Raw genomic sequence first — 26,693 nt, 5'->3', positions numbered from 1 at the left:
GAGCAGATATCCACACCGCAGCCTGGGGAGGAGCCCACACCGGAGCAGCTGGCTATTTCCTGAAGGAATTGCAGCTCATGAAGAGCCCACACAGGAGCAGGGGAAGAGTGTGAGGAGGAAGGAGCAGAAGAAGAAGAACTGTTACAAACTGACTGTAACACCCCATCCACCACTCAGGGGACGAGGGGGGAGGAAACAGAGGAGTCAGGAGTGAAGTTGATCCTGGAAAAAGGGAGGCAGTGGGAAGGTGTTATTTTCATTTCTGTTTCTCACTATCCAAATCTATTTTAATTGGCAATACACTACATTAATTTTCCCCAAGTTGAGTCTGTTTTGCCTGCAACAGTAACTGGTAAGCAATCTCCCTGTGTTTATCTGGTCCCACAAGCTTTGTCATCCTATTTTCTCCCCCTGTCCTGTTGGGAGCAGGAGTGAGAGAGTGGCTGGGTAGGCACCTGGCAGCTGCCAAGGTCAACTCGCCACACCTACTTGCAAAACAAATGAAAAAAGTACGCATTGATTTAGAAGGAAGAAATTTTAATGTACAAATTTACACTCACCATGTTATATTTTCTGCACTGATCTCTCTCAGTATATACTTCTATCATGTTTTCATAATAAAACCACCAAAAGTAATTCTCAAACTAGGGAGGAAAATGCAGCAGTCTGCATGATTTATTCTATTCATAGTTTATTCTACAAGTGTTTACAGATCAACAAAAAAAAAAATTCCTCTTCCTTTTTCTCAAGGAAATAAATATTTCACTTCTAAACTCAAGAATCATTCAGCTCTCTAACAGTCTGTGCACTAAGCCCCAGCATCCTCTGTCAAAACTAGCATGTTTTTATCTCTTGGAATTCCAACCAGTAGCCTTTGTTGCTCCTCACGGGCCCACACAGCATATTCAGAATTCTTCTCCAGCGACACCCAAAGACACCCTTCAGTGAAAGAAGAAACAGCTGAAGATGTCCATCTTCAGTTTTGCCTTGCAATACACCCAGCCGCCAACATTACTTTCTTCCAAATGGATCAGACCACACTTTTAACCCTACAAATCAAATATGAGAATACCAGCAGTTCATAACTAGACTGTTGGAGAAAAAAAAAAGTAATTGGTCTGCTACTCCAGCCTTGTGTACAAAACAATGAAAGAACCTAACAATTTCTGCACCAAACTCATAACTCTGCTTAAGCTTGCAAAAACATTTAGAAAGACAACCTCATCTTGATCTTAAGCTTCAGATAATCGAAAAATCTATCACATCCATAGGTAAGGTGTTCTAATATTGTTGGAACAGCCATCTAGAATTGCACCTTGCATTTGAATTTGTCTAGATTTCACTTTCAACTAGTGGATCTCGTCATTTCTCATCAGCAGCTAAATTTAGATGAAAAAGTTATACTGAGGAAAACTGGTCATCAAGTACCTGCATCTTGGATAAATGAGCCACTCCAGTCCTCTTTAATGTTTAATAAAAAAGGCAGGTTTACCAGACTTCTATTTCACAATACCCTTCCTACTCCTCTTCAGCATTTCACCACTTTCCTGGAAAGTAAGTCCTGCACTGATGATTTAGCTGATATGAGTAGTAAGGACACAGCATTAATCCTATTTGGTTTTCCCCTGCTGCTGATGTTAGGCTTTTCTAAAAATAGGAATACATTACCCTTTAACATACTCAGATATGAACTGTTTCATCAAGACAAGCACCCTCATGTCTTTAAACGAGAAGTGCCAGCCTTGCGTAATGAACAGCCAGTTCATTACCTGTGAAACAAGGAACTACCAAGGTAGTCTGCCATACTTTAATTTTATTCCCCTCATATGCTTTTCTACGCCTTCTACTGGCAACAGCAGGGATCAAAAAGCTATTAGCACTGCATTCCAAATTTTCCTTTATGCGTAGTGGATTTCTGCCTTACCCCTCTACCCATGAGGCTGGAAGGTACTGACAAAGTGCTCATAAATTGTCTTTCAGCTGAGCTGTAAAGCAGTATTCCACAAACCCAGGGTGCAATGGTGTATTCTTTACAGCTACAGCTCAGCCCACCCATTGTTCTTGTTTGCTCTGAGCTGGTTCAGAAGTTAATTTCTGGTGTGGAAACTGGCATCTATTAAGAAAGTGTGAAGACAACAGAATCTCTGCAACTTATTTGGCCAGTTAAGTCAATTGAAAACAAGTTTAATTAAATCCATAATTTTCAAGTGAAGAGTTAGCCTGAAAAAAATTTTTTTCATGGTGAGTTTATTATATATGCATTCTTTGAATGCATTCTTCACTGTGTTATTTAAATCCATATAAATATTCAGGTCTTACTTCAAGAAGGTCTTTAAAACAATCAATGCAAACACGTGAATCAAGTATACCTGCAGGCTGAATATCCTCTTGAACAATACCAGCTCGGTTTATTGACTGTTCTTTCTCTGGAAAACAGAACAGAAAGGACACTACTAAAAAAAAGATAATACCAGACATCTTGACTGCACCCAATAAAATAATATTGAAAATTTTATTCATTCTGGATGCTACACAGTAATATTCTGGTGAGTATCCACCCACACGATGCGAACGTAGTATTCACACTTCACTGAGAAACTAACAGCTAGTCTGTTTTGAGAGATTACAAACAATAAGATAATCATATTAAAGTAATGACTACTGTTTGATAAAAGATGCCAAAATACCCACCATGATCCCATCACTTAAGGAATGCCTAGTACTTTTAGGAGCTATCACTCATGCTCAACATACAACTCTTCAAAAGACTTATTCTTTCCAGAATCAGTGATGCCCATTTTCAGGCCCTGAACAATCTTGCGTCTTATCACAAGTAGATTTCATGACAGCATCTACAAAAATCACTGCATGTAAACTTTGTGAAACTAAGTATCGGAGGGATATTTTTCCATACAATGGGCCTGTCTCAGGCTCTTCTTTTTTGTTTAAAAGATTCAACCACTTCCAAGAAGAGAAATGGACAAAACTATATTATTTCCCCTTATTAAATGCCCCTCCTTTTTTTCCCTTTGAGTTAAGCACTTCACCACTGTGGTACTTTAAGGCAGGAAGTCAAAGCTCAGCTGGATTAGCCTTTTGCCCATACCACTGAACTTTTTTTAAGCCGTTAAAAAATTGTACGGTGCACATTCTCAGGGGAAACTCAGAACTAAGCTCACCTTAAAGCTGAAACTTTTCACCATCCTATCCCACTGAGAATGCACAGGCACTACATGTTATTACACTGTCTAGGTACAAGCCTAATGCTACTGGAAACTAGCAGGCACAGCACAATAATTGATTCTACTTGCAAGGGGACAGGCACAGATCCAGCTTCTCCAGTTCTGTTCACTGAGCATGGTAATTGCCATTCCATCCTTTTTAGCAGACAAAATCTCAGGGAACTGTCTAATTTCAAAGGAAAAGGTACAAAACCCAGACACAGAAAACAGAATAAATTAGGGCAAGGAATCAGACTTATTGTAGGACATGGAGGAGAAAGATATTTAGTCTTATGTGGAGACTAAGATCAGAAGAGAGGCAGAGACCAAAATGGAAATCAATCTGAGAGGTCTGGGAACACACTCAGGGTGAACAGAAAGAGCTGTTAACCGGTCAGGCAAAGAAACCAGTGCAGAGAAGTAACAGATGAGAAATATGGAGCTAGGACACGGAACAGTCAATAGGGAGACTGGTGTGGGGCCTGGAAACAACTTAGAAAACAGGTAAGCCAAAAAAAGGAAAATGAGGAAGAGCCAGTCTTGATGAGAAGACAGCCACCTCACAGGATGGGGAAGGAGCTGAGTCTCACAGTTCAGCAAAATCACGAAATCTACTGTGAAAATGCCCCAATATCAATCCAAATAGCAGCTGTCAACTCACTGTTTTAATTAATCCAAGCGGAAGAGGTCTGTGCTGAAGACCTCAAAGTTTCAACACTGCCACTAAACTATGTGTTTCATATGAGGAAACAGTCTTTGTTAAAGCTAGTTACAGACAGGAAAATATTAGAAACATCAAGGCCACAAACTGAGGTATAAAAACCTACAAAATGATAGCATTTCTGTATGAAATTAAGTCAAACCCCTGCGTGCACAATTTAAGGTTCATATTAACAACTTGATTACGTACAGTTTTTCCAAGTATCTTCCATTTTATTTGTTAAACTGCTAGGAACTCCTCTGAAGATGTGTGAGAATTGTGCAGAAAAGTCTTCTTCCTGAATGTAATGTGCCTCATTTGTGTAGAATTTGGGAGATACACAAGAAAAACAAGATTGAAGAAAGAAAAGATAGCATTTCATGTTTACATAGTCACTCCAGAGAACTAAAATCCATTCTTGCCTTTTGCGGGATTACTATGTGATGCTAATCCAAATGTCCAAATTCAGACCCAGTGTCCCAAAACATGGAAATGCTGAGTATTCATCCACAGCTCAAGCCAATGGGGGGTGTGAGCTTCTATAGAAGTTGTCATACAGCTTACTAGACTGTACTCTGAAAAATCAAATCCTTTGTACCCCAAAGGTTAAAATACTTCCGCTCAAGTACCATAGCTGAAATTCCACATTCTTGTCTAAAGTATTATGACAACGAATGCTTGTGCTTCTCTCATACTGCAGCGATGAGCATCAAGAAAAGCACAGAGGAAATTAATAAAGGCGAGATCAAAGGAGAGTTTGAGCAGCATGCAATAAGTAAAGTTTAGAATCGGGTATTAAATAGCAAGTTTAAGCACTTGCTAACTGTGCATCACTCATTTTATGTGCCAAATAGAGATTAAAAAAATCCCAAACCTGCTAGGGAACATTTGCTCATGTAATTCACAAGTACAAAAGAGGACATTGTCTGCTAGTTCTGGCCTTTCCTTAATGCTGAGTCACACTGCTAATACTATATTTTTTGAAAGTGCACCATAAGCAAAAATGTATTAAGAATAAGGTTTTTAAATGGAACACAGAGCAGAAAACCTATCTTTGTCGGCAGTTTCCAATGTCACAAACATAGCTTCCTTAAATAAAAACTGGCTTGCAAGTTAAATTTTACTCAGCTTTGATGCAAGGCTAAAGTCCCTCCAAGAAGATCAATAAGTTTGTTACCCTTTTCCTTTTTTTTTTTTTTCTTCCTAGAAATCTCTTCAGTTGTCTCAGCAGATTAACCACATTCAGGTTATCGCCAACAGCTTGCTTAGTTTTACAAAAGTTAAAGTGAGGGGATGAGGCTGGTTACACCAGAACTTTTCCCTGCTCCCTTCGGCGGTAGTTAACAGAAGTTCAGGAGTAACGGGTGCTCCCCCTACCGCTCCCGCGGCACGGGGCGCCCGCCTGGAGCCTCCGAGGCTTCGCACCCGAAGCTTCAGGCGCCTGCGAGGGCTCGAGAGCTCCCCGGTTACAGAGCCATTCGTGGGCTTTGGCGGGTTTTCTCTGTTTCTGGCAGGACAGTGGGCTTTTCCTCAGCAGTGCATTGGGTTTGCGTGGCAAGGTTTTGGTAGCAGGGGGGCTACAGGGGTGGCTTCTGTGAGAAGCTGCTAGAAGCTTCCCCCATGTCTGATAAAGTCAATGCCAGCGGGTTCCAAGACGGACCCGCCGCTGGCCAAGGCCAAGCCCATCAGCAACAGTGGTAGCGCCTCTGGGATAACATATTTAAGAAAGGGAAAAGAAGTTACAGGGGAGTTGCAGTTGCAGCCAGAGAGAGCGGAGTGAGAAGATGTGAGATATCTGCAGACACCAAGGTCAGCGAAGGAGGAGGGAGAAGAGGTGCTCCAGGCGCCGGAGCAGAGATTCCCCTGCAGCCCATGGTGAAGACCATGGTGAGGCAGGCTGTCCCCCTGCAGCCCATGGAGGTCCACAGTGGAGCAGATATCCACCTGCAGCCCATGGAGGACCCCATGCCAGAGCAGATGGATGTCCGAAGGACGCTGTGACCCCGTGGGAAGCCCACGCTGGAGCAGGCTTCTGGCAGGACCTGTGGACTCGTGGAGAGAGGAGCCCACGCTGGAGCAGGTTTGCTGGCAGGACTTGTGACCCCATGGGGGACCCACGCTGGAGCAGTCTGTTCCTGAAGGACTGCACCCCGTGGATGGGACCCATGCTGGAGCAGTTCATGAAGAACTGCAGCCCGTGGGAAGGACTCACATTGGAGAAGTTCGTGGAGGACTGTCTCCCGTGGGAGGGACCCCACGCTGGAGCAGGGGAAGAGTGTGAGGAGTCCTCCCCCTGAGGAAGAAGGAGCGGCAGAAACAATGTGGGATGAACTGACCCAAACCCCCATTCCCCATCCCCCTGCGTCGCTCAGGGGGAAGGAGGTAGAGAAAATCGGGAGTAAAGTTAAGCCTGGGAAGAAGGGAGGGGTGGGGGGAAGGTGTTTTAAGATTTAGTTTTATTTCTCATTATCCTGCTCTAATTTGACTAGTAATAAATTAAACTAATTTTTCCCCAAGTCAAGTCTCTTTTGCTCGTGATGGTAATTGGTGAGTGATCTCCCTGTCCTTATCTTGACCCACGAGCCTTTCGTTTTATTTTCTCTCCCCTGTCCAGCTGAGGAGGGGGAGTGATAGAGCAGCTTTGGTGGGCACCTGGCATCCAGCCAGGGTCAACCCACCACAAGCAGTCAGTTTCAGAGAAAACTCTGCAGACTGAGACCAGCTCTAGCAAATCATCACAATCGGTAAAGAATCTGTTACCATGTTTTAAGCTAAACCTTTCAATTGCAGCTGGAAAACATAACTTGAACAACTTAGAGAATCATAGAATGGTTTGGGTTGGAAGGGACCTTTAAAGGTCATCTAGTCTGACCTCCTCTGCAACGAGCAGGGACATCTTCAACTAGATCAGGTTGCTCAGAGCCCCGTCCAGCCTGACCTTGAATGTTTCCAGGGATGGGGCATCTACCACCTCTCTGGGCAACCCCTTCCAGTGTTTCACCACCCTCATCGTAAAAAATTTCTTCCTTATATCTAGTCTGAATCTACCTTCTTTCAGTTTAAAACGATTACGCCTTGTCCTATCGCAACAAGCCCCGCTAAAAAGTTTGTCTCCATCTTTCTTATAAGCCCCCTTTAAGTATTGTAAGTCTGCAATAAGGTCTCCCCGGAGCGTTCTCTTCTCCAGGCTGAACAACCCCAACTCTCTCAGCCTTTCCTCATAGGAGAGGTGTTCCAGCCCTCTGATCACAACTTCTCTAACTGCATCTCAACCCTCTTAATCACTTCAGAGAACAGCTAAAGGGTGTTCTTAATCACATGCTGGCCAATAACTTGAAACAAGAGTACCACAAGTTTGGTTATTTTTTAAGTATCTCTTCGGCGAGCAGAAAGCCTCTCGGGAGTTCTCACCCAGCGGCAGCCCCCAGCACACCCGCAGCCCGGGCACGCCTGCGCTCCCGTCCCCCCCACCCCGCAGCCCGGCCGGGGCACAGCCCCGCTCACAGCCCCACAGCCGGGCCCCGGCCCGCTCCCCGCCTCGCCCCCCCCCGCGCAGGGACTCACTGTACTCCTCCGGCAGCAGCAGCGGCCGGAAGTAGATGGGATAAAAGGCCGCCCCCACCACGGCCACGAAGCCGCCGAAAATACCGAGCGTGCGGGACAGCCCCGCCATCGCCGCCGGTGGCGGCCACAACCCGGAAGCTATGCGGCTCCCGCTTCCGGGACACACCGGAAGCGGAGCGGCGACGCACCTGCGGACTCCGTCCCCTCCGGCCTGGCCCGGCAGGAGCGGCGCGGCGGCGGGCAGCGCCTCCGCGCGGGCTGGCGGGGCACAGCCCGGTGCCGGCGCCCCGCCGGTGAGGCGCGGACGGTGCCGTTACGCACCCGCCGCGCTTCGTTGTGTCACGCCCGACCCGGCGAACGGCGGCACCTCCCGGGCAGCCCCGGCGCCCGCCGCGCCGCACACGGTGGCTGCGAGGAGACCCTGCCCCGCCTCACCGCCCTAAAGCCACCCCACGGCCGCGCGTCGCCCGCCAGCGGGACCGGGAAGCTGCCCCCAGGCGGGGGCCGCGCCGGCAGCGCAGAGCCGAGGCGTGAGGGTGGGGACGAGGGCGGGGGGAGCCACCGCGGAGCCTCGCTCCCTGCCGCCAGGAGGGAGAACGCGGCGCCGCTCCCGGGACGCCGCCCGGTGCCTGTGGTACTGGGGTGCGCGGGGGGCTTTGAGGTGCCTCACAGCGCGGCCGGGGGGCTCGGCCCCCCCAGGGGTCTCCGCCCCTGGGTGTCGCCCGGCCCGGCCCCTCCGCGCCCTCCGCTCCCCTCCGCACCTGCGGCGGCGGCGGCGCGGGGCCAGGCGCGGCCCTGCCCTGCCCGGGGGGCGGCCCCTCCTCCAGGAAGCCGGATCTGCCGCATCCTTGTCGGCGGGGCCGGCCGGGCACTCCCGGCCGCGCTGGGCAGCGCCGCCGCCGCCTCCGCGGCAGCATGCGGTCACCGGCTGAGCCCCCCGCCGTACCCCGCCGCCGCCCCTCTCCGCTCCTCCTCCTCCTCCTCCTCCTCACGGTGAGTGGCGGCCGGTCCCGCACCTGCCCCCGGGCCCCGCTCCTACTCGCCGTCGCGGCGGAAGACGGTGGCCGCGGCGAGGGCCCGGCCCGGGCCGGGCGGCGGCCCCCGGGTGAGCGCCGCGCCCCGCGGGCGGGGGCTGCCCGGCACCCCGCGGCCTCACGGCGGTGCTCCGCGCTCGGCCGGGCCGGTGCGGGGCTGCAGGTTGTAAGCGTGGGGCGGAGAGGGAGGCGCAGCCCCCTGTCGGGTGCCGGAGCGGGTGTCCGGGGGGTGCGCGGGGGGCCGCGGCCGCCCGGCCTGGGCTCGGGCCTGGGCCCGCTCCGGCCGCCTGTGCGAGCCCGGGGCCGCCTTTAGGAGCCAGCCCGGCCGTTGTCTGGCCTGGCCTGGCTCCCCACTCTCCGGTCCCCCAGGGTTACACAGTCTTATCGAGCTGGGGAACGTCAGGTCGTTAAATCAGTGTGTTAAAAAGCTTTCTGTCCTAGGTGACGTTAAATTTCTGGGTTTGAAAGAAGGGGGGTGCCTTTGACATCTACTTACAGATGCGCGTGTGAGTATGGTGCTGCACTGGCTTATGGAAACAAGTGCATTTTAGGGGCATCTACTAAACTACTTTTTCCTCTTTGATGCTGCTAAACACGAACTCCAGTTAAAGTCTTTGTATGCCTGTACAATATTGGTGCTGATTGGGAGCAGATCAACATCCTTTTTGGCATGTCTCCTTTTCACACATCTTAAAATCTAGCATGACGTGGCGGGTGTTCACAGGTAAAGTACTATGGTTATCTTCAGACTTTGTGCAAACAGGTGCAGTTTCATAGGGTTATGTGGCATTTCTGCAGGGGTGAACTCAGGGAGGGTTCTGCTGAGATCTTATTCCAGCGAGTGGAAGAACCATTGCTCATCATTTCTGTAATATTACACCACTGAAAATTTTTACTTTCCTACCAATTGTTGTGATTGCCTCCCACAGTGATTTTTATCCCAACGTCTGATGGGATAACTTGGGATAACTCCTTCAGATTCAGCAGGTTTTAAGAAAAAGATCAAGAAAAAAACTTTTACGGCTTTGTGGCTACGTTGCCCCACACAACAAAGCCTCTATGTCTTTCTTGTTGAACTCTGCCTAGTTTATGGTGACATTTTGAATCCAGCATAGCTGGCCTCTTTACTGTGCTGGGAAACTTTTATATTGAAATCTCATAATCACGCTCATTGTGTAATCCTTTCATCCTCGCTCTCTGTAGTCGGAGATGATGCACAATTAACTCTGCCTTCTCTGAGATAGTGGGGAGGGAAGAACTAGAGTTCCTCAACAAGGAGAAACATGTAGATAATACGCATGCTATGCAGTGCGCTGGGGAGCACTGTGTAGAGGCAACCAAGTGGTAACAGAGACTCAGCCATGGTCTGGAAGAGTTTACAGTCTGCAGTCTCTGCTGCGGCTGCATTGGTGTGGCGTCGCTCAGGGGTCTTTGCACCGTGCTCCTTACTGGATGAGCCTCCTGAAGGGTTTGTTAGTGTGGTGTAACAGCAGACCCAAACATGCTTCATGCATTTTTGCAGCATGTGTCTCAACTAATACCTAGGCACCAAAGAATACAAAGAAAAGTTTCTTCAGTAACTCTGTGGGAGCCATTTAGCAGAAGAGGCACTGAGGGAAAGGCAGTAAGACCAGCACAGCAGAAGCTAACCTTATGCATCAGCAGTCACGGTACATCGTGCTCAAGTGCTCTAGGAACATCATGGAGTTTTTCTACAAGGAACTGGCTTTGGATTGCAGAGCTTACTGTCTTGGGATCCCCACCACAAAATTTCTGCCATTCACTGGAAGTCAGATGGCCACATTCATACACTGCTGCATCTTTGGTAATGAACTGTGCCAGACCCAAGCTGTCTTTGCTGGAGGCCAGCTCCCATATCTCTGTATTGGATAAATCCCTGAGAAAATTGAGAGCTGGCTGTGTGTATTTTGACAGTAAATGTGTATAGGTGGTAAGCACACAGTGGTACCACAATGCTTTGTAGTGTCTACCTGGTATAGACTTCTACATTTTGTGATAACCAGATGGCATGTCTTTCATAATGTATTACCATCTTCCTCATGACACTGCCCCCATATCACAAGGATTAAGCTGTTTGCAAGTACTTTTTATTGTAAGATAAAAAAATATGTAAGAAATATGAATTATAACCATCAAGTAGAAGAGGTTTAGAATAATTTGTGGTTGCTGCTGTGTGCTTTTAAGGCTTTTAAAGGTATGTATAACCAAAGAAGAATTATGTAGGAAATGTAAAAGAATAGTATCTTTGTCAAGTCAAGCTCTGAAAGAGATTCAAATTAGTATTAAAATTAGGGTTCTCTCATCAACTTTTATATCAGTATTTGTGCATGTGTGTTATTACATGATATGGTGGTAACTTTTCCAATGGACACCAGCCTCCTATTGCTGTTCCTTTTTTAGCCCCTTAAGTATACATCATTTTTACAATATCCATTTTATAGAATGGGAAATGAGGCAGAGAGGAAGGCTGTCACTCTGAAGAGACTACCTATTGTAGAAAGCCTAGATACTGACATTGTGGAGTGTTTTGCATTTTTAAAGCATTTTATTTGTTCCAAGTGTATATCTTGGTGCGTACACACGTGTTCATGAGTGTTCAGCATCACTGCACATCTGGCTTCCAGTGTCTCTTGTCAGACACAAGAAGATAAAGAGTACTCGGTTGTTCTTGTGGAAAGTGGTTTAAGTGACAAGTTCAGAAAGACCTAGGAACACTAAATAAATCTGGTTATCTAGAGTTACCCAGCTGCTAGCAATGATATCCAGCTTTCTCATCCAAAAGTTCCCTCATTCAGTTATGTCTTCCAGCTTCTGCCTTAAATGAAGTCAAGGTCCTGGGGTAAATATTCTCCTCTATGCACAGTTGTGTTCCACTTGCAACCCTAGAGCTCTTTTGTGCCTTTAAGGAGGCAGGGATCGGGGGGAAAAATAGCATTTGATCACATAGTTAAATCAAAAATCCTCATCTATAGGAACAAGGAAGTAGTATAGGTAAACTTAGTTCTGACTTTTCCTAATATTTACACTTTCACAGGTTTTGCTGGATTGATGTTTTTTCAGTGTAGCTCTCAAGGAGTGTCAACATATTCTTAAGAAATATAAAGCAAAATAGTTTATCATTAGGGACTTTTACTGATCCCCATATCGGATCATGGGCAAAGTCTTGTTCTCCCAGTGCACAGCACATAATTCCGATAATTAGAAATGCACTAGCGACTTGGCCGAAGCTTTTAAATATTTTGAGAATCACAGTGAAAAAGCCATCAGTCCAAGGTAGATATCCAAGATAAATTTCAGTTTGATCTGTTTAAGCCTAGCAAAGTTAAAAGTCACCCAAGACAGATCTTCTCATTTTAAGCAATCTTAACAACCAGCTTCCCTGGTAATCCTAAGTGACAATTCTGAATATTTTAGACAGATCAGGGGACCTGGCAGAAGTGCCGTGCTGGTGGCTGGCGCTCTGAGCTGAGTAATCCTCAGTATCCTTGGCAGTGCATCAAGCCGGACACTGACTGCGGAGCAGAAAGAAAAGAAGCTGTTTGAAGCCTTAGAGACAAGAACTTCAGCATGGAGGATAATCCTGGTGTATGTCCAAGCACTCACTCTCAAAGTATATTATAATGTACGTAGCTGTGGAGAGCAACAGCTGAGCAAATGCTGCCTGCTGGTCTTGCTTAGATTTGTAAGTCCATCTTCAGGATAGGAACATTTCAATAATAAGCTCCAAAACATTCCATGAGCATTAATTCATTCTCAGGAAACCATTGTGAGCTGCCTTAGTTGTTATTCTACCCTTCAGGTACCTGCATGAGAGGTAAGAAAATTAGCTAACTTTTTAAAAAGATATAGAAACATCAGGCTGCGGCAGTACTAGTGAACAATAATACAATGAATAAATGCTGGTACATTTTAGTATATACTCTTTAGGCCTGCTCCTAGGAGCATGCGTAAGTAGCATGATGTGTAAGTCAGTATCTTAGACCGGATTCCACTTGCGGAAAGGGCGAAGGATACACCCTGTAAATACAGTTTGTTTGTAGAAGCATGTGTAACTTTGAGAACTTGGTGTAGGGGAGTTGTTACCATTAAAACCTTGATGGTAGCTCTCCAGTAATCCACATCTACTTGCTGTGTGAAAGAATCCTGGTATTTTGGAATTCGAGTATGGTATATAAACCTTCTGCTTGAGCAGTGTTCTGTTATTGCTGCGAGTATATTAGTAATCACGTAAACAGATTCTCTGGTTAACATGTTTTGTGTTTTGGGTTTTTTTCCAGAATTTTGTGCCCTCCTTTGGAAAGGAGACATTACGGACAACGGCAGTTACTCCACAGTTTGAACAAAACATGGATTACATTGACTTTATTCATTTAAACATTTTAGAAAAGAAAGTTCTTAACAATTCTGAGGTTTCAGTTCAGTATTTATGTTCTAAGCCTTGTATCGTCAACTTGGAAGCAGTAGCTTCCTCCGAGTTCAGAACTGGTGTACCAGTGTATAGAAGGAGATGGAAGGATGAGAAGAACCTTTATGTTAGCAGAACTCGACAAGTACATTTGAAGTTTCCAAGCATCATGGTTTACAGAGATGATTATATCATCAGAAACTCAATAATAGTGCACAGTGTGATATTATATGCATGGATTAGTCACAAATCAGTTAGCAGCTATGATGTTGAGCAGAATGAAGACTACCAGGATGCAGTTGCCAAGAATTATACTTTTTTAGAAACAGTTCCACCTTTTGAACGCCCATATAAGGACCACAAAGTTTGTCTTCAGTGGGGTGCTGACTATTTGTGGATGCTCCAGGCGAACAGGATACCTCAGTGCCCTCATGAAAGTGGTAGGTGTAGTGTCACTTTTTTCCCCAAGGAAACTAATGGGACCCAAATAAAATCTTTGGTAAGCTGTTAAAAAGTGCATACCTGTAGTAAATAGTAAATGTTAGGTAGAATGATTTACTTGGCAAACGTTGTTGAATATGTAAGCTTCGTAACTGTGGGGTTAGAGTTGCAAATGACTGAAGCCATCATGTCCTTCAGAGCTGGCTTGTTTCATCACAGCCAGCCTGGAGATTTGTAGCAGCATGGCCTTCTATTTTCTAAGTGTATTCAAACAACTTTATTTAAAACTCACTGATGTCAGTGGACATCATTCCTTTGTCTTCAGAGAGAGTTGTTCAGTCCCTTACTGCATTATTTCAGGGTCAGTCCTGCAGTTCTTACATACATAATTCTCACACAGGTAGTCTACTTCTGCTTAAGATGATGGCCACACGCTCAGAAGCGTATTTTTAAGTCTTTATAGTGCAATAAACTTTATAGTACTTCATTTTTTTTTGCCCAAAACCATTATGGACAAGCACTTTTGTTTTAAAAATTAATAGTTTTAAATAAAAGTGTCTTGCCAACTGTATAAATTACTGAAACTCACAACTCTGCCTTCCAGATTTTCTCCAAGTTCTGATTTTTTTTTCCTGTCTGCCTATCTCTAGCTTTACACCTGCTGACAATTCTTTTTGTCCTCAATCTATGTTCAGAGCAGAACCTAAAAGAAAAAAGGTTATTTGCATCTAAACGGTTCTCTCCTAGAAAATCCCATAATGGTATTTGTGTCATTTATTTTCACTACATTGGCATGTAAATGCTCTGAAGATGAACAGGGAAGCAATGATGTTGCTTCCTTCACGGGCTCTCTAAAGTAGTTGTTGGAGACAGCATGTGATCTCTGACAACAGTGTGAAACATCTTATGTATTATCTAATTATATTATAGATGAAAACAGTGAAAAAAGAAATAGGAGAAAATAACATTTTATTCAAATTTAGTTTTTAAAATAAGCATGTAACAAATTGCTTGGGGTTTGGGTTTTTTGGTTGGTTTTTTGTTTTGTTTTGTTTTGGGGGTTTTTCTAGGAAAGCTGATGATATGTCATGGCCTTGAAGATCTCTTTCCTGTTTATTAGCTGGGTGAGCTTTATCAGATTTATTACAGGATTATGCATATCAGTTAAGAACAGAATTGGTATCTACCCGTACATACAGTATAAACTGGAGAGCTGAAAATGGAGAGCAAGTCCAAGAGCTGTGGAGTAGTGTCACGTAGGCATAACCAAAGATAGGATGAGATTTAAGCGAATAACATAAATGAAGATTTTTCCTTACTAACTGGTTCTTTAAGTATCTTAGATTTAAATGAGTCTGTTCTTTCCCTGCTTCTAATACCAGCTGAAAATGGACTCCATTTCACTTTCCATGGGTTATTTGGTCCAAAGTATTTAGTAACAGTGAGTGAACTTGTGTTTAAGGACTTATTGAAGGTTTGTGTTAATTTTTAATCTGTTGTGTGATTCAAATATTTGATTGTACGAGTGTGAGCTAATTAATTAGTTATCAGTGCTTGTTGTCTGGCAGATTAAGAAAGATTGTATTTTGCAGATGGTGTCCAGATCCTCAACTTTATATACGCTTCCAGTGGGGAGAAAACAGGAATCGTGAAGAAATTTGAACAATTTGAAAACAGAGAACTTGAGACAGTCAGACAACATCGGATTGATTATCCCATGTAAGTATAGGCAGATAGTTGAAGCAGGCTGTAATTGATTATTGAAGGCTATAGAATGTACTTAAACTCTTAGGCTATACCACAAATTAAAGGAATACTGCCTTCTAATTTGAGAAGAGGCTTAGAAGGAAACTAGTTAGCAATTTCTTCTGTTCTCTGATTTCAGTTTTGGAGAGGATTAAGCTGAACCTCAGAAGGATACTTACAGTACGTGTTAGTGCAGTGCTGTGTAAGAGATACCAATAGTAGGTGTAACTGAGCTGGTTAGGTACAGTTAGGAGGGTAAGTTGGCTGTTATGTGCTGTCATGATCAGACTGCTGTCTCATGACTAGCTAGCCTGTGGTTTTCTACGTTACAAAGAGATCTGCATTTCAAACATCGTTTGCAGACCAAGTGCAGAGTAGGGTTTCTTGCAAGGGCAAACAGTGTGGAGCAGCTTTTTCCCTATAAATTCACACTCTAGTTTATTTTGCGGCTGACAAGCCCTTAGTGATAGGGTCCCATGCCTAGATAAGTCTTCCAGCTTAAGCTTATGCTATTTCCTTCCACCATTGATGTGTAAACTCTCCTGGTTGGACAGGGGTAAAACCCCTTAGCCCCTGCACACTATTCAGTTACAGAGGAATCACTCTGGGAAGATCATCTTTCTCTACTCCTCTCCCCCTTCCCAAAACTGTCACAACTCTTCAGTCATATTTTGCAGCTGTAGAGGAAAAAGTATATAGAGAGATATATAAATATATCTCCCTTCCACCAGATGCTGTTACCCAGCAACATTATTACAGAAATAGGAAATGATAGCAGGAACTGGAACTCGCCTGCTGGTTTATGTTTGGCCTGTGACCACAAGAAGAGTGCCAAAGAAGACTTGCCAGATAGTGCAGGTTGCATACAAATTACTAGCCCTCAAACGATAGCTCTGAAGTCACAAGTGCAGAGCAATTTTTAGCTCCTGGCCTCTTCAGGATGGGTGACAGCCTGGTTTGCACAGCGTGCTGCCCTTTGCTCACCAGCATGGTTGCATTCTGCTTCTGGCACTGAGGCACTCAAGCTCTGGTTGGGAATATATAGCATGAGTTTATGCAGCTCTTTACCTGCTCCACACAGTTCCAACCTCTCTTGCTTTCAGGTGGTGTCTCCAGTGTTAACATAAAGCATTGCCTGTGTGTTGTGGTTGCGTGACAGCCTAGGTTAGCTCTGTTAAGAAGAGGAAGAGAGTTTTCCTTCAGAGCTCTGTGTGTGAGCGGGGGTTCCCTGCTGCACCAAAAGGCCAACAGAAGCAGGTGGATCTAACTGAAGTTACTCGTTTGACTTCAGTCAGGGATTTGTAAAGAAAGAGGACTGGAGATAGACAACTGTCATTTGAGGTAGCTACCAGTGGACAGCCTGCAGCAAGGATGGGCTGGGACTGTACGGGACTACTCACACTGTACGGCGTTCTGCAGCAATGGGGAACGTGAAATGAGTCAGCGTTGTCCCAAACTCTGTCCCAAGAAATTTGTCCAGAACAGTTATGTGCTCAGGGTGGCAATTAAGGATTAAATGAAGACTGCAGCATTTAAGTTTGCTCTGTTGCCAGAGATGAAAGATGGAAAGAGTGATATATAAGCATAAGCAGTATTTCTGGAAGCACAGTGTTTGCCTGTAGGTCATAACAATCAATATACAAGTGATTGTGATTTACAAACCCTTCTATCTCACCCATGTACCATCTCTGGAGGATGTGGTGGTATTAGCTATTAAAGGTGTAGACTCTATTGGAGAAAACTTCGCCACCCTTGCATTTTTTTTTTTAAGCAGGAGAGCAGGTGTTAGTCTTTCAGACCCATATTGGTTTAGTTTAGGAATAGATACAAGGTACTCTATGTTCAGCAACTTCTTGAGAGAGAAATAAGGCAAGCTGACCCAATTCTAAAGTATTATAAACAAATACTGACATTTTTTTTCTTAATTATAGAAATACAAAAACCAAGTAATATGTCCTTCTAAAAGTCACTAAGAAAAGAGAACTTCTTTATCAGAGGTGATAATAATCATAATGCTTTGCTGGGTTGTACATTGGAGGTACGGTTTTCAAAGGCATTCAGCATTGGCCTAACTGCTGTGGAAATGTTATGGAAATAAGTGGTCAAGTTTCTTTCAAAAGCACTGAAGCAGATTTAGTCTGGCACAGAGGAACTCCTTAAAATTAGATACTGTGTTATAAATTCTGCTTTTAGTGCCTCAGCCAGCTTTGTACAGAAATTTCTAAGTAGATAGCGTTGTCGGCTCTTCGTTTTTTTATTTTGCACTGCTCCATAGTTTGCACAGGCTCCACCTTTATTTATCCTGTGATAGCTCTGTGACAGCTATTCATACCTGTCTGTACTACCCAGAGGCTGGATTCATTTTTAACTGCTTCTCCCAAGCATGTTTTCACAGTTGGCATTTAGTATAGAAGACACAGCTTAGTTTTTACTGGCTTCCACAATCAAGATGACAAGATCGTGCATTTGGGGATTTTGTGCTGTAGCCTGCATGCGGGAGGTTGGCTCCAAGTTGTCTCGGTCGTGTTTTCAGTTCCCTATTGATGTGGGATCTGGCAGTAGCCCTGACCCAGCATTCTGGAATTGATTCAGATAACACTCCGTTACTCTCCTCTCATGTTGTTACCACAAAAGTGCGCTGTTAAAAGGAGATCACAGATCCAAGAGTCTTCAGTACTGTTGCTCTGAAGGTTTTCACTGCAGAGGATGTGTTCTGCTCTGAAGATTACATGTGTGAAACAGGTTTGCTAAATTAAAGTGAAATGCATGCTTTTCAAATTATATAGGGAGATTTCTCATCAGGAGTGGATTTTTTGTTTATTTTTGCTCATGCAGGTTCACCGTTTCAATCTGGCTATATTTACTCCATCACTGTGAAAAGGATCTGTGTGGTATACTCTATTTTATTGATCCGAAAGAAATGTATAGTACTCCTGCTGTATTTCTAAATGAGGAAGGTAAGGGATATTATTAATGGCCTTCAGAAGGGGTCTAATACAGTCTTTATAGATCTGTGCCTAGGAGTAACATTTATAAATATGTTATCAGACCTATTTTGTGAAACTGATCCCTTGCAAAATGCTTCTTTTTTACTATAGTGTCTCAGTAGGAAAATCACTACTAAATTAATAGGGTAAAACTAAGAAATAGTTGCATAGCATCTAGTCTTGGCTAACTTCAGAAAATGTCTGCTTTGTCAGGAGAATAGACTGAATCTTACAGGTCAGGAACATACACTGGGATTAAACAGTCTTATCTCAATGAACAACCTTTGTTATTATTATTGAAGTATTATTTTAATATTGTTCTCAATTCTTATATACATACTACATGAAAATTTTTGAAAATTTGAAATAGCCTCAGAAAAAGTCCAAATGATTCAAGATCTCGCCTATATTGCAATGTTCAAGAAGCACAGTCTATTTCCCTGGTCCAAAAAGAAGTTAAGAGGTAGCACCGTCTTAGTCTAGCAACACTTGCAGTAGAGGAACATTCGTGCCAGAAGGTGTCTCTTCAGCCTCTGATAGAGAATGAAATTCAGCAGCTGGGGGCTGGCTGGCAGGCTCACAGAGGAAATAAGTGTGCAGAGTTTTAAAAGTGCACACCTGGCTTTCTCATAAGACATTATGTTTTTTCCTCTTCTTTGCAAGTTTCACAGCTAATCTTTTCCTCTCTGTTATTTTTGTTATTTTCATTTTCTCTGTCTTGTAACCAATCTAGATAATTTATCCATTATAAACTGGATGCTTTTCTTTGAGGAACAAACAAAAATGGCAGCTCAACTGGAAGTTATCAGCTTGATATGAGATTTGCTTGGAGAGGTTTTAGGGCCAGTTTTATTTTCAGTGTTAGACTAGGTTATTGTAATAGCCTGTTCTGGTCTTAAGAGCTCAGACCATGAGTCTAGCTTCTGCAGGTCCAAGTAGTGGAGGGTAGAGTCATCTTGTACTTGATCATTGCACTCTCATGTGCTAGCAGTTAAGAGTTGAGTAGATACAATTGTCTGCTGTTCCCCTCTGCTGTTTGCTGCAAGTCATATCTGCTTTCTGGTGTTTGAGATCAGCTGTGGCACCCTCCCTGTTTGCCTTATGTTTAGTGTGTTTATCCCTCCGACAGTTGGTTTTGAGTCTGTGGTTTCATGTGGGAGCCTGGGCATTAGCATCCGACGTGTAACTGAAATGTGGAGCACATTTCCCTGGGATTCTGCGAGAGCTGATGTATAGCTTGACGAGTGCCCAGATCTCTGTTCGTGATGAAGAGGATGAAGAAGACAGAACCACTGTGAATAATACATTAGGAAGCCCATTCTTAATGTTGATATTTCTGTGGTGTTTATTTCCTTTTTCTTCCTTTGTTGCTCTGTCAGGTTATGTGCATATTCAGATGCACCTCATGAGAGGAGATGACCTTGCAGTGAAAACTAGCTTCAGCCTTCCTCTGAAGCAGTGGTTTCGACTGGATCTCTCTTTTAAGGGTGGACAGGTACGCGTGCTACTGAATTACAGGATCAAAGCTGAGATATGTCTAATTTGATTATGCCTCTGACAAACCCCTTAATAGCTGAGGCTGAGAGAAAAGAAATACTGTAATTTGTATGTGCTCACATAGCAAAAGAATGAAAAATTTAAAACTAGAAATTGTCTGGGGTTGTTCAGACCATCCGACTTTGGGAAATCAACTTAGATGCTTAAGATAAGAGCCTAGAATTACTATGTATTCAGTGGTTATCTTGGCGCACAGTTGCTTTCCAGAGACTTTATTGACTGTACAGGCAACCAGGACTCCTGGCTTAGATACCTTATCTAGATACTTTGTTACATGGTGTGAATAGCTCTGAGGGACTTTGCACTTGGAGGCTTAAGCGTTTTTACCATTCTGATATGAAAATTTAAGTGTCTGGGCTTCTGTACAGTTGTATGCCTCTTGCCTAGATGTGTTAGCTAACAGGAGGCATGTGCAGTTTCCAAGTTTTGCATATTTGACAAAGTAGCACAGGATTAAGTACCATTAAAAGACCAAAAAATATTGCAGTATCCCTCTGTGGTAGATAAAATACATAATTTACATTTTAACAGATCGCAATTGTTTTTTCACAAAACCTTCCAAAAGCAGCGCTGAAAACACAAGCTCCCTGCCCAAGTTCTTCTCTGAACCTCCAGCTATTAAGATACTAGGGTGTGAAAATAATCAAAAACCTTAGTCTTCTATTTCTCAACTTCTTTCTCCTTGAAAATGGTTGAATAGATTACATTCTGAATTATAAAAATAATTGCTAATTAATGGCAAGAACAACTAAGCATATTTAAAGCATGAGGTAAATGACTGATAAAGCTGAAACAATGCTGTACTGAGAGAGCAATGTACAGGCTAAACTACTGCTGTTCCTTTTGCACCCCACCTTTTTTTAAGTATGTAAGTGGTGAGCAGATTGATTGTCTTGCAAGAAAATCAGGTAGAAACATGTATTTACTTTTAATATAATATGCTTTTAAACGTATTGTTAAAAGGAAAAGTGAAAAAAGTGTTTTATAGAATCGGAACTGTCTTTTTCTACTTGTTTAAATTGTAGTTATAATTTAAGTCCATGGGAAAGGATGATGGATTTTGAAGCTCGGCTTCAGGTGCAAATGTGAAAGTTACTGTCAATATTGATACAGGGTATATTAGTCTTGACGTGTTGGAAATTTGAGGATTGCTTGTACGATTAGATTAAGAAAAAACTTTCTTCCATCAGAGAGCAGAGTGAATTTATTCAGGTGTGAGATAAAACCTGTGGTCTTTTAATTTCGACTTCTGGACAAAGTAAGGGAGCCACGAAGAGTTTAATGAGCACTCGTGTGGAAAAAAGAGGCAGTAGGACCAAACTTAAAAACATTTCAGTACTTAGAGCCATTCTCTGGAACAGATAAAGCTGTGGTTCAGTTCCATCTTACTGACATGTCTTCCTGTAGTAAGTTTTTAAATGCTACGATCCTCAAAAGGTACAGAAGAATGTCCTTATTTAGGCATTTCGTGTCCAAAGAAGAGCAACAAAGCTGGTGAAGGGTCTAGAGAACAAGTCTTACGAGGAGTGGCTGAGGGAAGTGGGGTTGGTTGTTCTGGAGAAAAGGAGGCTCAGGGGAGACCTTATTGCTCTCTACAACTACCTGAAAGGAGGTTGTAGTGAAGTGGGTGTTGGTCTCTTCTCCCAGATAATAACTGATAGAACGAGAGGAAACGGCCTCAAGTTGCACCAGGGGAGGTTTAGATTGGATATTAGGAAAAATTTCTTCACTGAAAGGGTTATCAGGCATTGGAACAAGCTGCCCAGGGACATGGTTGAGTCACCATCCCTGGAGGTATTTAAAAGATGTGTAGATGTGGCTTTTAGGGACATAGTTTTGTGGTGGACTTGGCAGTGTTAGGTTTGTGGTTGGACTCGATAATCTTAAAGGTCTTTTCCAGCCTAAATGATTCTATGATTATTTCACTTCCATTGATTTAAATACATTTAGTCCAGCATGATCTGAGACAAAATATATAAATTAGGGAAGGTTGGGAAACTAAGGCATCGAGAAATTCAGAGCCAGATTTTAAGAGCATCTGAAGATGCAGATGAATCCCTAAAAATACCTAGGCACTTGAGAAAATTTTGCAGGGTTGTTTTGTGAGTCCTTAGGCAACTTTTTACAATACCAACATGTGTGAAAATCTTATCTTGTCTTCCTTCTTGGGCATCTGAATTCCTTTAACCATTCTGGCACCGAAAGTCTACTGAAAGTACATCTCCTGTAGAGGTAGGAATTGAACCCAGATTTTTTTAAATCGTGGCCTATTACATTAGCTTTATGGCAATTCTTCACTTGTAAGCTATAGTTTCTTGAGGAGATCAATATTCTCTTCATTTAGCATCTCTGCTATATAAAAGCAAAACAGCTTTTCACACTTCGGAAGAATAAAAGCTTCAGCAAAGTACAGACGTCTTGTAACTGAACACAGGAATGAAATAGCTGAAGTAGGCAACTTCTGTGCTATTTTTGCTATTTTTCGTTGCTCATGGTTGGCCAGGACAGAGCAGTGCCAATGCTTCCCATTAAACTCTCCTGACATATATCAGATACGTGACACTATCCTCTTAGTGCAGAGGAGATGCAACAAGCTGCAGCTGTAATCTTCTGAACTATGAGTTGAAATGGCTTAATAAATGTACCTTGTAATATTTCGTTTATTATAATTAATATTTTGTGTTCTTTTAGATAGAAGTAAGCAGTGTTGGGAAGAATTTGAAAAGACATCATCATCAGTCTTTTACGTAAGCAGCATTTTTCCCTTTGTTGAGTAATATGTGTGTATGTGTTCAGATATGGAAAATGGGAGAAGGAGAGCACAAGTTTGTAACTGAGATTCCTAATTATTTTCAAAATGTCTGTGGTCTTTTTGCACTCTGTGCTTTCAAAAACAGTTTGCATTACTGTGCTTACATTGAGCATGAGCTGAATAATTTTGTTAATGCCATGAGCTTGCTGAGTTAATGTGCTGCATGATTTAGTACTGGAGTCTGATAACCCTCGCTAAAAACTGATTGGAAGGTCAGTGGCATTAGGATCAGTCTTCAAATGATGTCTTGGCCTTACTGAAGTCAAAGGAAGTTTTGCTGTTGCTGTGAGAGAGCTAGGATTTCACCAGTGCAATTGTTATCTGCTTTGCTTAGGTAGAGAGCAAAATTTCTATCAAAAATGTTCTTGCTCTATCCTTTATTCTAAGCAACTGAACAATTCTTTAAAATAGATCTTTAATTGTTCTCTTTCACTGTAATTTAAAATTTACCCTTGTGCAAATAATTTAAAAAAAAAAAAACTTTTAATATGGAAACTATCTAACAGTAAATTGCATGGCAGACTTCAGTGTTGTTCCTTTTCTGATATGGTTTACAAACCAGAAACTGTAAATTTGTAGATAGTAACTCTAGGAGACAGATAGCTTGAATTTTCGTATGACAATTTTAGAAAAGTGCAAGGGAGAGGTGAAACTGAAATCTTTGAGGTTGTGTAATGATGCATAAAACACCAGAAGATACCTACAGGTCAGAAAAATAAAATACCCTGCTGGTTTAATGTGTTTGTAGACAAGGGATTTGTTAAATTTAGTCCAGAATTTATCACACTAAATTGCAGAGTAGATTTCAAGAGTAAACAGATGAGAAAAGAAAAAGATACTGACAAGGAGTTTAAGGCTGTCAGCTATGGAAATTCTGAGATACAAATTTCTTTTTTTCTTTCGTAGTACCTCTTGATAGCCAGCTTACTTCTTTTTCATGTTCTCAAGTTTTAGGGAAGATTTCTATTACGATGACACTGCTGGATACTTTGTTCTTGGAGGCAGTGTATATGTAAATGGTATTGAAGCATTCTTTGGACCTGTGAAATACTATCGTCTCAATGTGTTGGAAACAGAACAGGTAAACAAAAGCAGTATGTGGAAATGTTTAAATGTTAGCAGCCAGCTATGGCTATATTTTGTCTTTTTTTAACTGAAGCTCTTACCAAATGATAAACTTGCATAATAGTACATGGGAATATATAACCAAAATATGATAATTTTCTGTTGAAATCTAGGAATGTTAGTTACTACTTCAAATGCTAAAAGGTAAGACTTCTAGAAGTGAGTATGTAAAGCAATGTTCCTAAATCTATGTTTAAGTAAGGACTTATTTTCAGTATTTCTTTGTTTCCCAGAGTTCTTGATGATACAGTATTGTAAGCATTTGATTAATTTATGGTTTTGTTGAAATTGGTGGTAAAAGTCACCTAGGATTGATCAATTTTGGAAGTTCATCCATGGTTTCTTGGATTATGCTGACTGTTTAAAGTCATAGTCTATTGTGGCCAGCATCGGGTTGTCTGGCACATTAACATGATGTGCCAGATAAGCTGATTGTAGTAAATCTGTTTCCTTTTGTTATTTGCCTACAACACTTCTTTCTAGCCAAGCATAGACAGCAACAGATACTGTTGATGCCATTTTTCCATCATTTGCCTTTTTATAGATTTCTAACCCTCTTCATGACAAAGAAACAGTGGAACAAATCGAACTCTACTACGAGAGATGTATGGACATTCAAGAAATAGCTTATGAGTACAGATATATTGTCAGGCAAGGCGAAAAAGCGCAAAGAAATTGTAAGTGTTGATCTATGAGATATGAATTTTTAACTGTCATCTTTTTGATGGAAAAAGAAACAGGAGACCTGTTTTCTTTCCTTTTACCAGAATCTGGATAACGATCATCAAAAGTAAACTTAAATTCAGCCATAGCAAGAAAAAAGGCAATTTGAAGAGTTTAGCCTTGTTACTGGTAGCTAAAACTGTGGTTTTGTCCCTGCAAAGACTTTTGTGCCATGGAATACAAACTTAAATCATGTTCTTGATATTTCTTCTCTAATAAGACAGGTGCATAAAGGGACAAAGAAACTCTTTCAAGCTTACATGTAAGCTATTCAATTGCCTTTCTTCCATTTCATTCCCAAATGACCCTAAAGGCACATGTATTTTAAGCCCTTTCCCAAAAATGGGTGGTTTTTGGTAGAATGTCTCTGCCACAGTTGCCTAATGTGCAGTAATTGACAGGTTTATACCAAAACAACCACTTTAGTGAAAGAAGAGTAACATAGCTTAAATGCGTGCTGAAAACTAGCTTATGTTTCCAATTAGAATTTGATCACATGCATTGTGACCAGAGTATGGAAAAGAGTAAAAGTAAGTGGCCTGTGCTAGCTGTATGAGTTTTTAGTGCTACTTTGTGTTAAGGGTGTGCTCATCTTGTCCATGAATTTTTAGTTTACCCTAGAAACATCTTTTTTTCTACCAGAAGCTTGTTTTAAAGACCAGACAAGTCAGCTTTCATGTTTTAAATACGTTTTCTCTAGGTTACTATGAAAACTATTATTTGGAGCTGATTCATGAATATGGAGAAAAATCCAAATGTGATGCCTTCATGTGGGGAAAAGAGCTCAGGGAAAAGTACCACACTTTGTTCAAACTGTTACAAGAGATGGATTTCAGTGCTCCAGATGGTAATCATATTTTATTTTATTGTTCTTCAATAACTTCAATAATGGTATATGTCATGTAAGTTAGTATGCTTTGACTTCAGTTCATGTTTTATACATTCTTTTTCATATCAGCTAACTTAGTAAAGGAGTGTCATGTGGCTTATATTTTGTGCTGCAAGTGAAGGATGGCTTATTATGTAGAAGGAAATAGAGATATCCTTATGTTTTTAGTGGTTAGTTACTTTGAGACGGTCTGTTGGATTTTTATTCGCCCTTCCTATTCAATAGTACCTTGTATCTCTAGGAATTCTGGTTGTCTGCATTCAGAATACCATTCAGCATGAGAAATAACAAAATCTGTCTCAGTCCCATTAAATTAAGGAGGGGAAATCAGTTCCTGATTTTAACTCTTGCAATAACTGTGTGTCCTATGTTTTATTTTTAGTGTTAGAAGATGGAAGTAATACAGTTCTAGAAGTTGGCCGGAGGATATTTGAGAAGGTTGCAAAGGGTCTGTCCAGCGCCGATGGCCTCAGCAATATTGGCTCCTCTGTCCCTCTCTTGATGGATTCCAGTTGTTGTGGATACCATAAGGCTTCCTATTTCCTTGCAGTTATATTTGAAACAGGACTTGGTGTGTCTGTGGATCGTACCAAGGTAGTATATTTAATACGTTTGGTTAAGTCCGTGAAATTAAGTACCTTTAAAGGCAATTTAGAAATGGGATGAATTTATGATCAATTGAATTAAAAAATGTGAAATGGCCTCCAGATCCAGGCTGTGGTTGAAGGGATTCCCCAATACAGCTAGTCCTAAATAGCCCGATGGCAGTGAAGTCTTTATGAAGGCCTGATAGTGGGAGTCTTTATCCTGCTCATCCAGAACAAGGAAATCAATGATTTAGTAAGACCTAAAAATGGTGGTAAAGTGAACAGCATGTAACATACTGCTTTTCCCAGTCACTGAGGAGGTAGGATGAGGTAATAACCCTTGAGTCACCCACAGTCATTTGTAGATGAGTATGAAAAAAGTCCCACGTCAGGCAAATCTCCTAAAGCGGAAAGGTTGCGTAGTGCAGTCAGAAAAGAAGTCCCATTTTAGAGTGTGCAAAAATGTAGCACTGAGTATGTTATGGTCAAATGATTAAAGGTAACCAAAGTAGAACAGTTTTCTTTTGGAAAAAAACTGACCATGCTTCAGCTGAGCAACTGCAGAGCATGTGAACTCCTGACCTTTTAGGCAGGTTGCAGATAACTGAAATGTTTCCGTGTGATTCCATTGCAAGGTCGAATAAAGGGGAGGTATTTATATATCACTGGAAGAGGGCTATACTGAAATTGCCAAGAGATACTGAATTGTGATATAATAGTATAATATAAAATGCTCATGGAGAATAGCAGATCTGCCTAATGTGGTTACAGGATACTAAATCAGAAGAACCCCGAGAGGCCAACCTGAGACCAAGCTCACTCCAGTTTCTCAAACACAAGAAACCTTAGACAGGAGCCTTTTTTATACCCTAATTATGGAG

At 42.4% G+C, this 26,693-nt stretch overlaps 2 protein-coding genes across 4 annotated transcripts in view; one reads left to right on the top strand and one right to left on the bottom strand.

The window, feature by feature from the left end:
• Window positions 1-520: 520 nt before the first annotated feature.
• On the bottom strand, window positions 521-7,594 carry SMIM20 (small integral membrane protein 20). Of its 2 annotated transcripts, XM_050895660.1 has the most exons (3): window positions 7,486-7,594; window positions 2,370-2,426; window positions 521-1,049 (listed from the first exon to the last, which is right to left on the bottom strand). In XM_050895660.1, the coding sequence occupies exons 1-3, from the start codon at window positions 7,592-7,594 to the stop codon at window positions 1,012-1,014; spliced, it is 204 nt and encodes a 67-aa protein (XP_050751617.1). In that variant the 3' UTR covers window positions 521-1,011. The 2 variants fall into 2 exon arrangements, with proteins under 2 accessions (XP_050751617.1, XP_050751618.1); XM_050895661.1 differs by lacking the exon at window positions 2,370-2,426.
• Window positions 7,595-8,423: 829 nt separating this feature from the next.
• SEL1L3 (SEL1L family member 3) overlaps window positions 8,424-26,693 on the top strand; it is a 39,422-nt gene continuing 21,152 nt past the window's right edge. The window contains exons 1-10 of one of the 2 annotated variants that reach the window (XM_050895657.1): window positions 8,424-8,478; window positions 12,818-13,385; window positions 14,979-15,105; window positions 17,968-18,089; window positions 19,499-19,614; window positions 22,368-22,423; window positions 23,437-23,569; window positions 24,158-24,290; window positions 25,037-25,183; window positions 25,614-25,819. In XM_050895657.1, the coding sequence (XP_050751614.1) occupies window positions 12,887-13,385; window positions 14,979-15,105; window positions 17,968-18,089; window positions 19,499-19,614; window positions 22,368-22,423; window positions 23,437-23,569; window positions 24,158-24,290; window positions 25,037-25,183; window positions 25,614-25,819 (1,539 nt within the window). In that variant the 5' untranslated portion in view covers window positions 8,424-8,478; window positions 12,818-12,886. Of the gene's footprint in view, window positions 8,479-12,817; window positions 13,386-14,978; window positions 15,106-17,967; window positions 18,090-19,498; window positions 19,615-22,367; window positions 22,424-23,436; window positions 23,570-24,157; window positions 24,291-25,036; window positions 25,184-25,607; window positions 25,820-26,693 lie in introns of both variants that reach the window. The other variant, XM_050895659.1, reaches the window with a different exon arrangement.

The sequence above is a fragment of the Gymnogyps californianus genome, chromosome 4 (assembly GCF_018139145.2).
Source record: "Gymnogyps californianus isolate 813 chromosome 4, ASM1813914v2, whole genome shotgun sequence".
Lineage (NCBI taxonomy): Eukaryota > Metazoa > Chordata > Aves > Accipitriformes > Cathartidae > Gymnogyps > Gymnogyps californianus.
Note: the sequence above shows the minus strand (reverse complement) of the source record. Positions and strands in the feature narration are given on the sequence as shown.

What these genes read in the sequence shown, in the direction of transcription:
- SMIM20 (XM_050895660.1), bottom strand. Translation starts at nt 7,594, where the DNA reads ATGGCGGGGCTGTCCCGCACGCTCGGTATTTTCGGCGGCTTCGTGGCC. An exon ending in GCTGCTGCCGGAGGAGTACA is followed by an intron (nt 2,427 to 7,485) that starts GTGAGTCCCTGC and finishes TCTGTTTTCCAG; the next exon opens with AGAAAGAACAGTCAATAAAC. An exon ending in AGAGGATATTCAGCCTGCAG is followed by an intron (nt 1,050 to 2,369) that starts GTATACTTGATT and finishes TTTGATTTGTAG; the next exon opens with GGTTAAAAGTGTGGTCTGAT.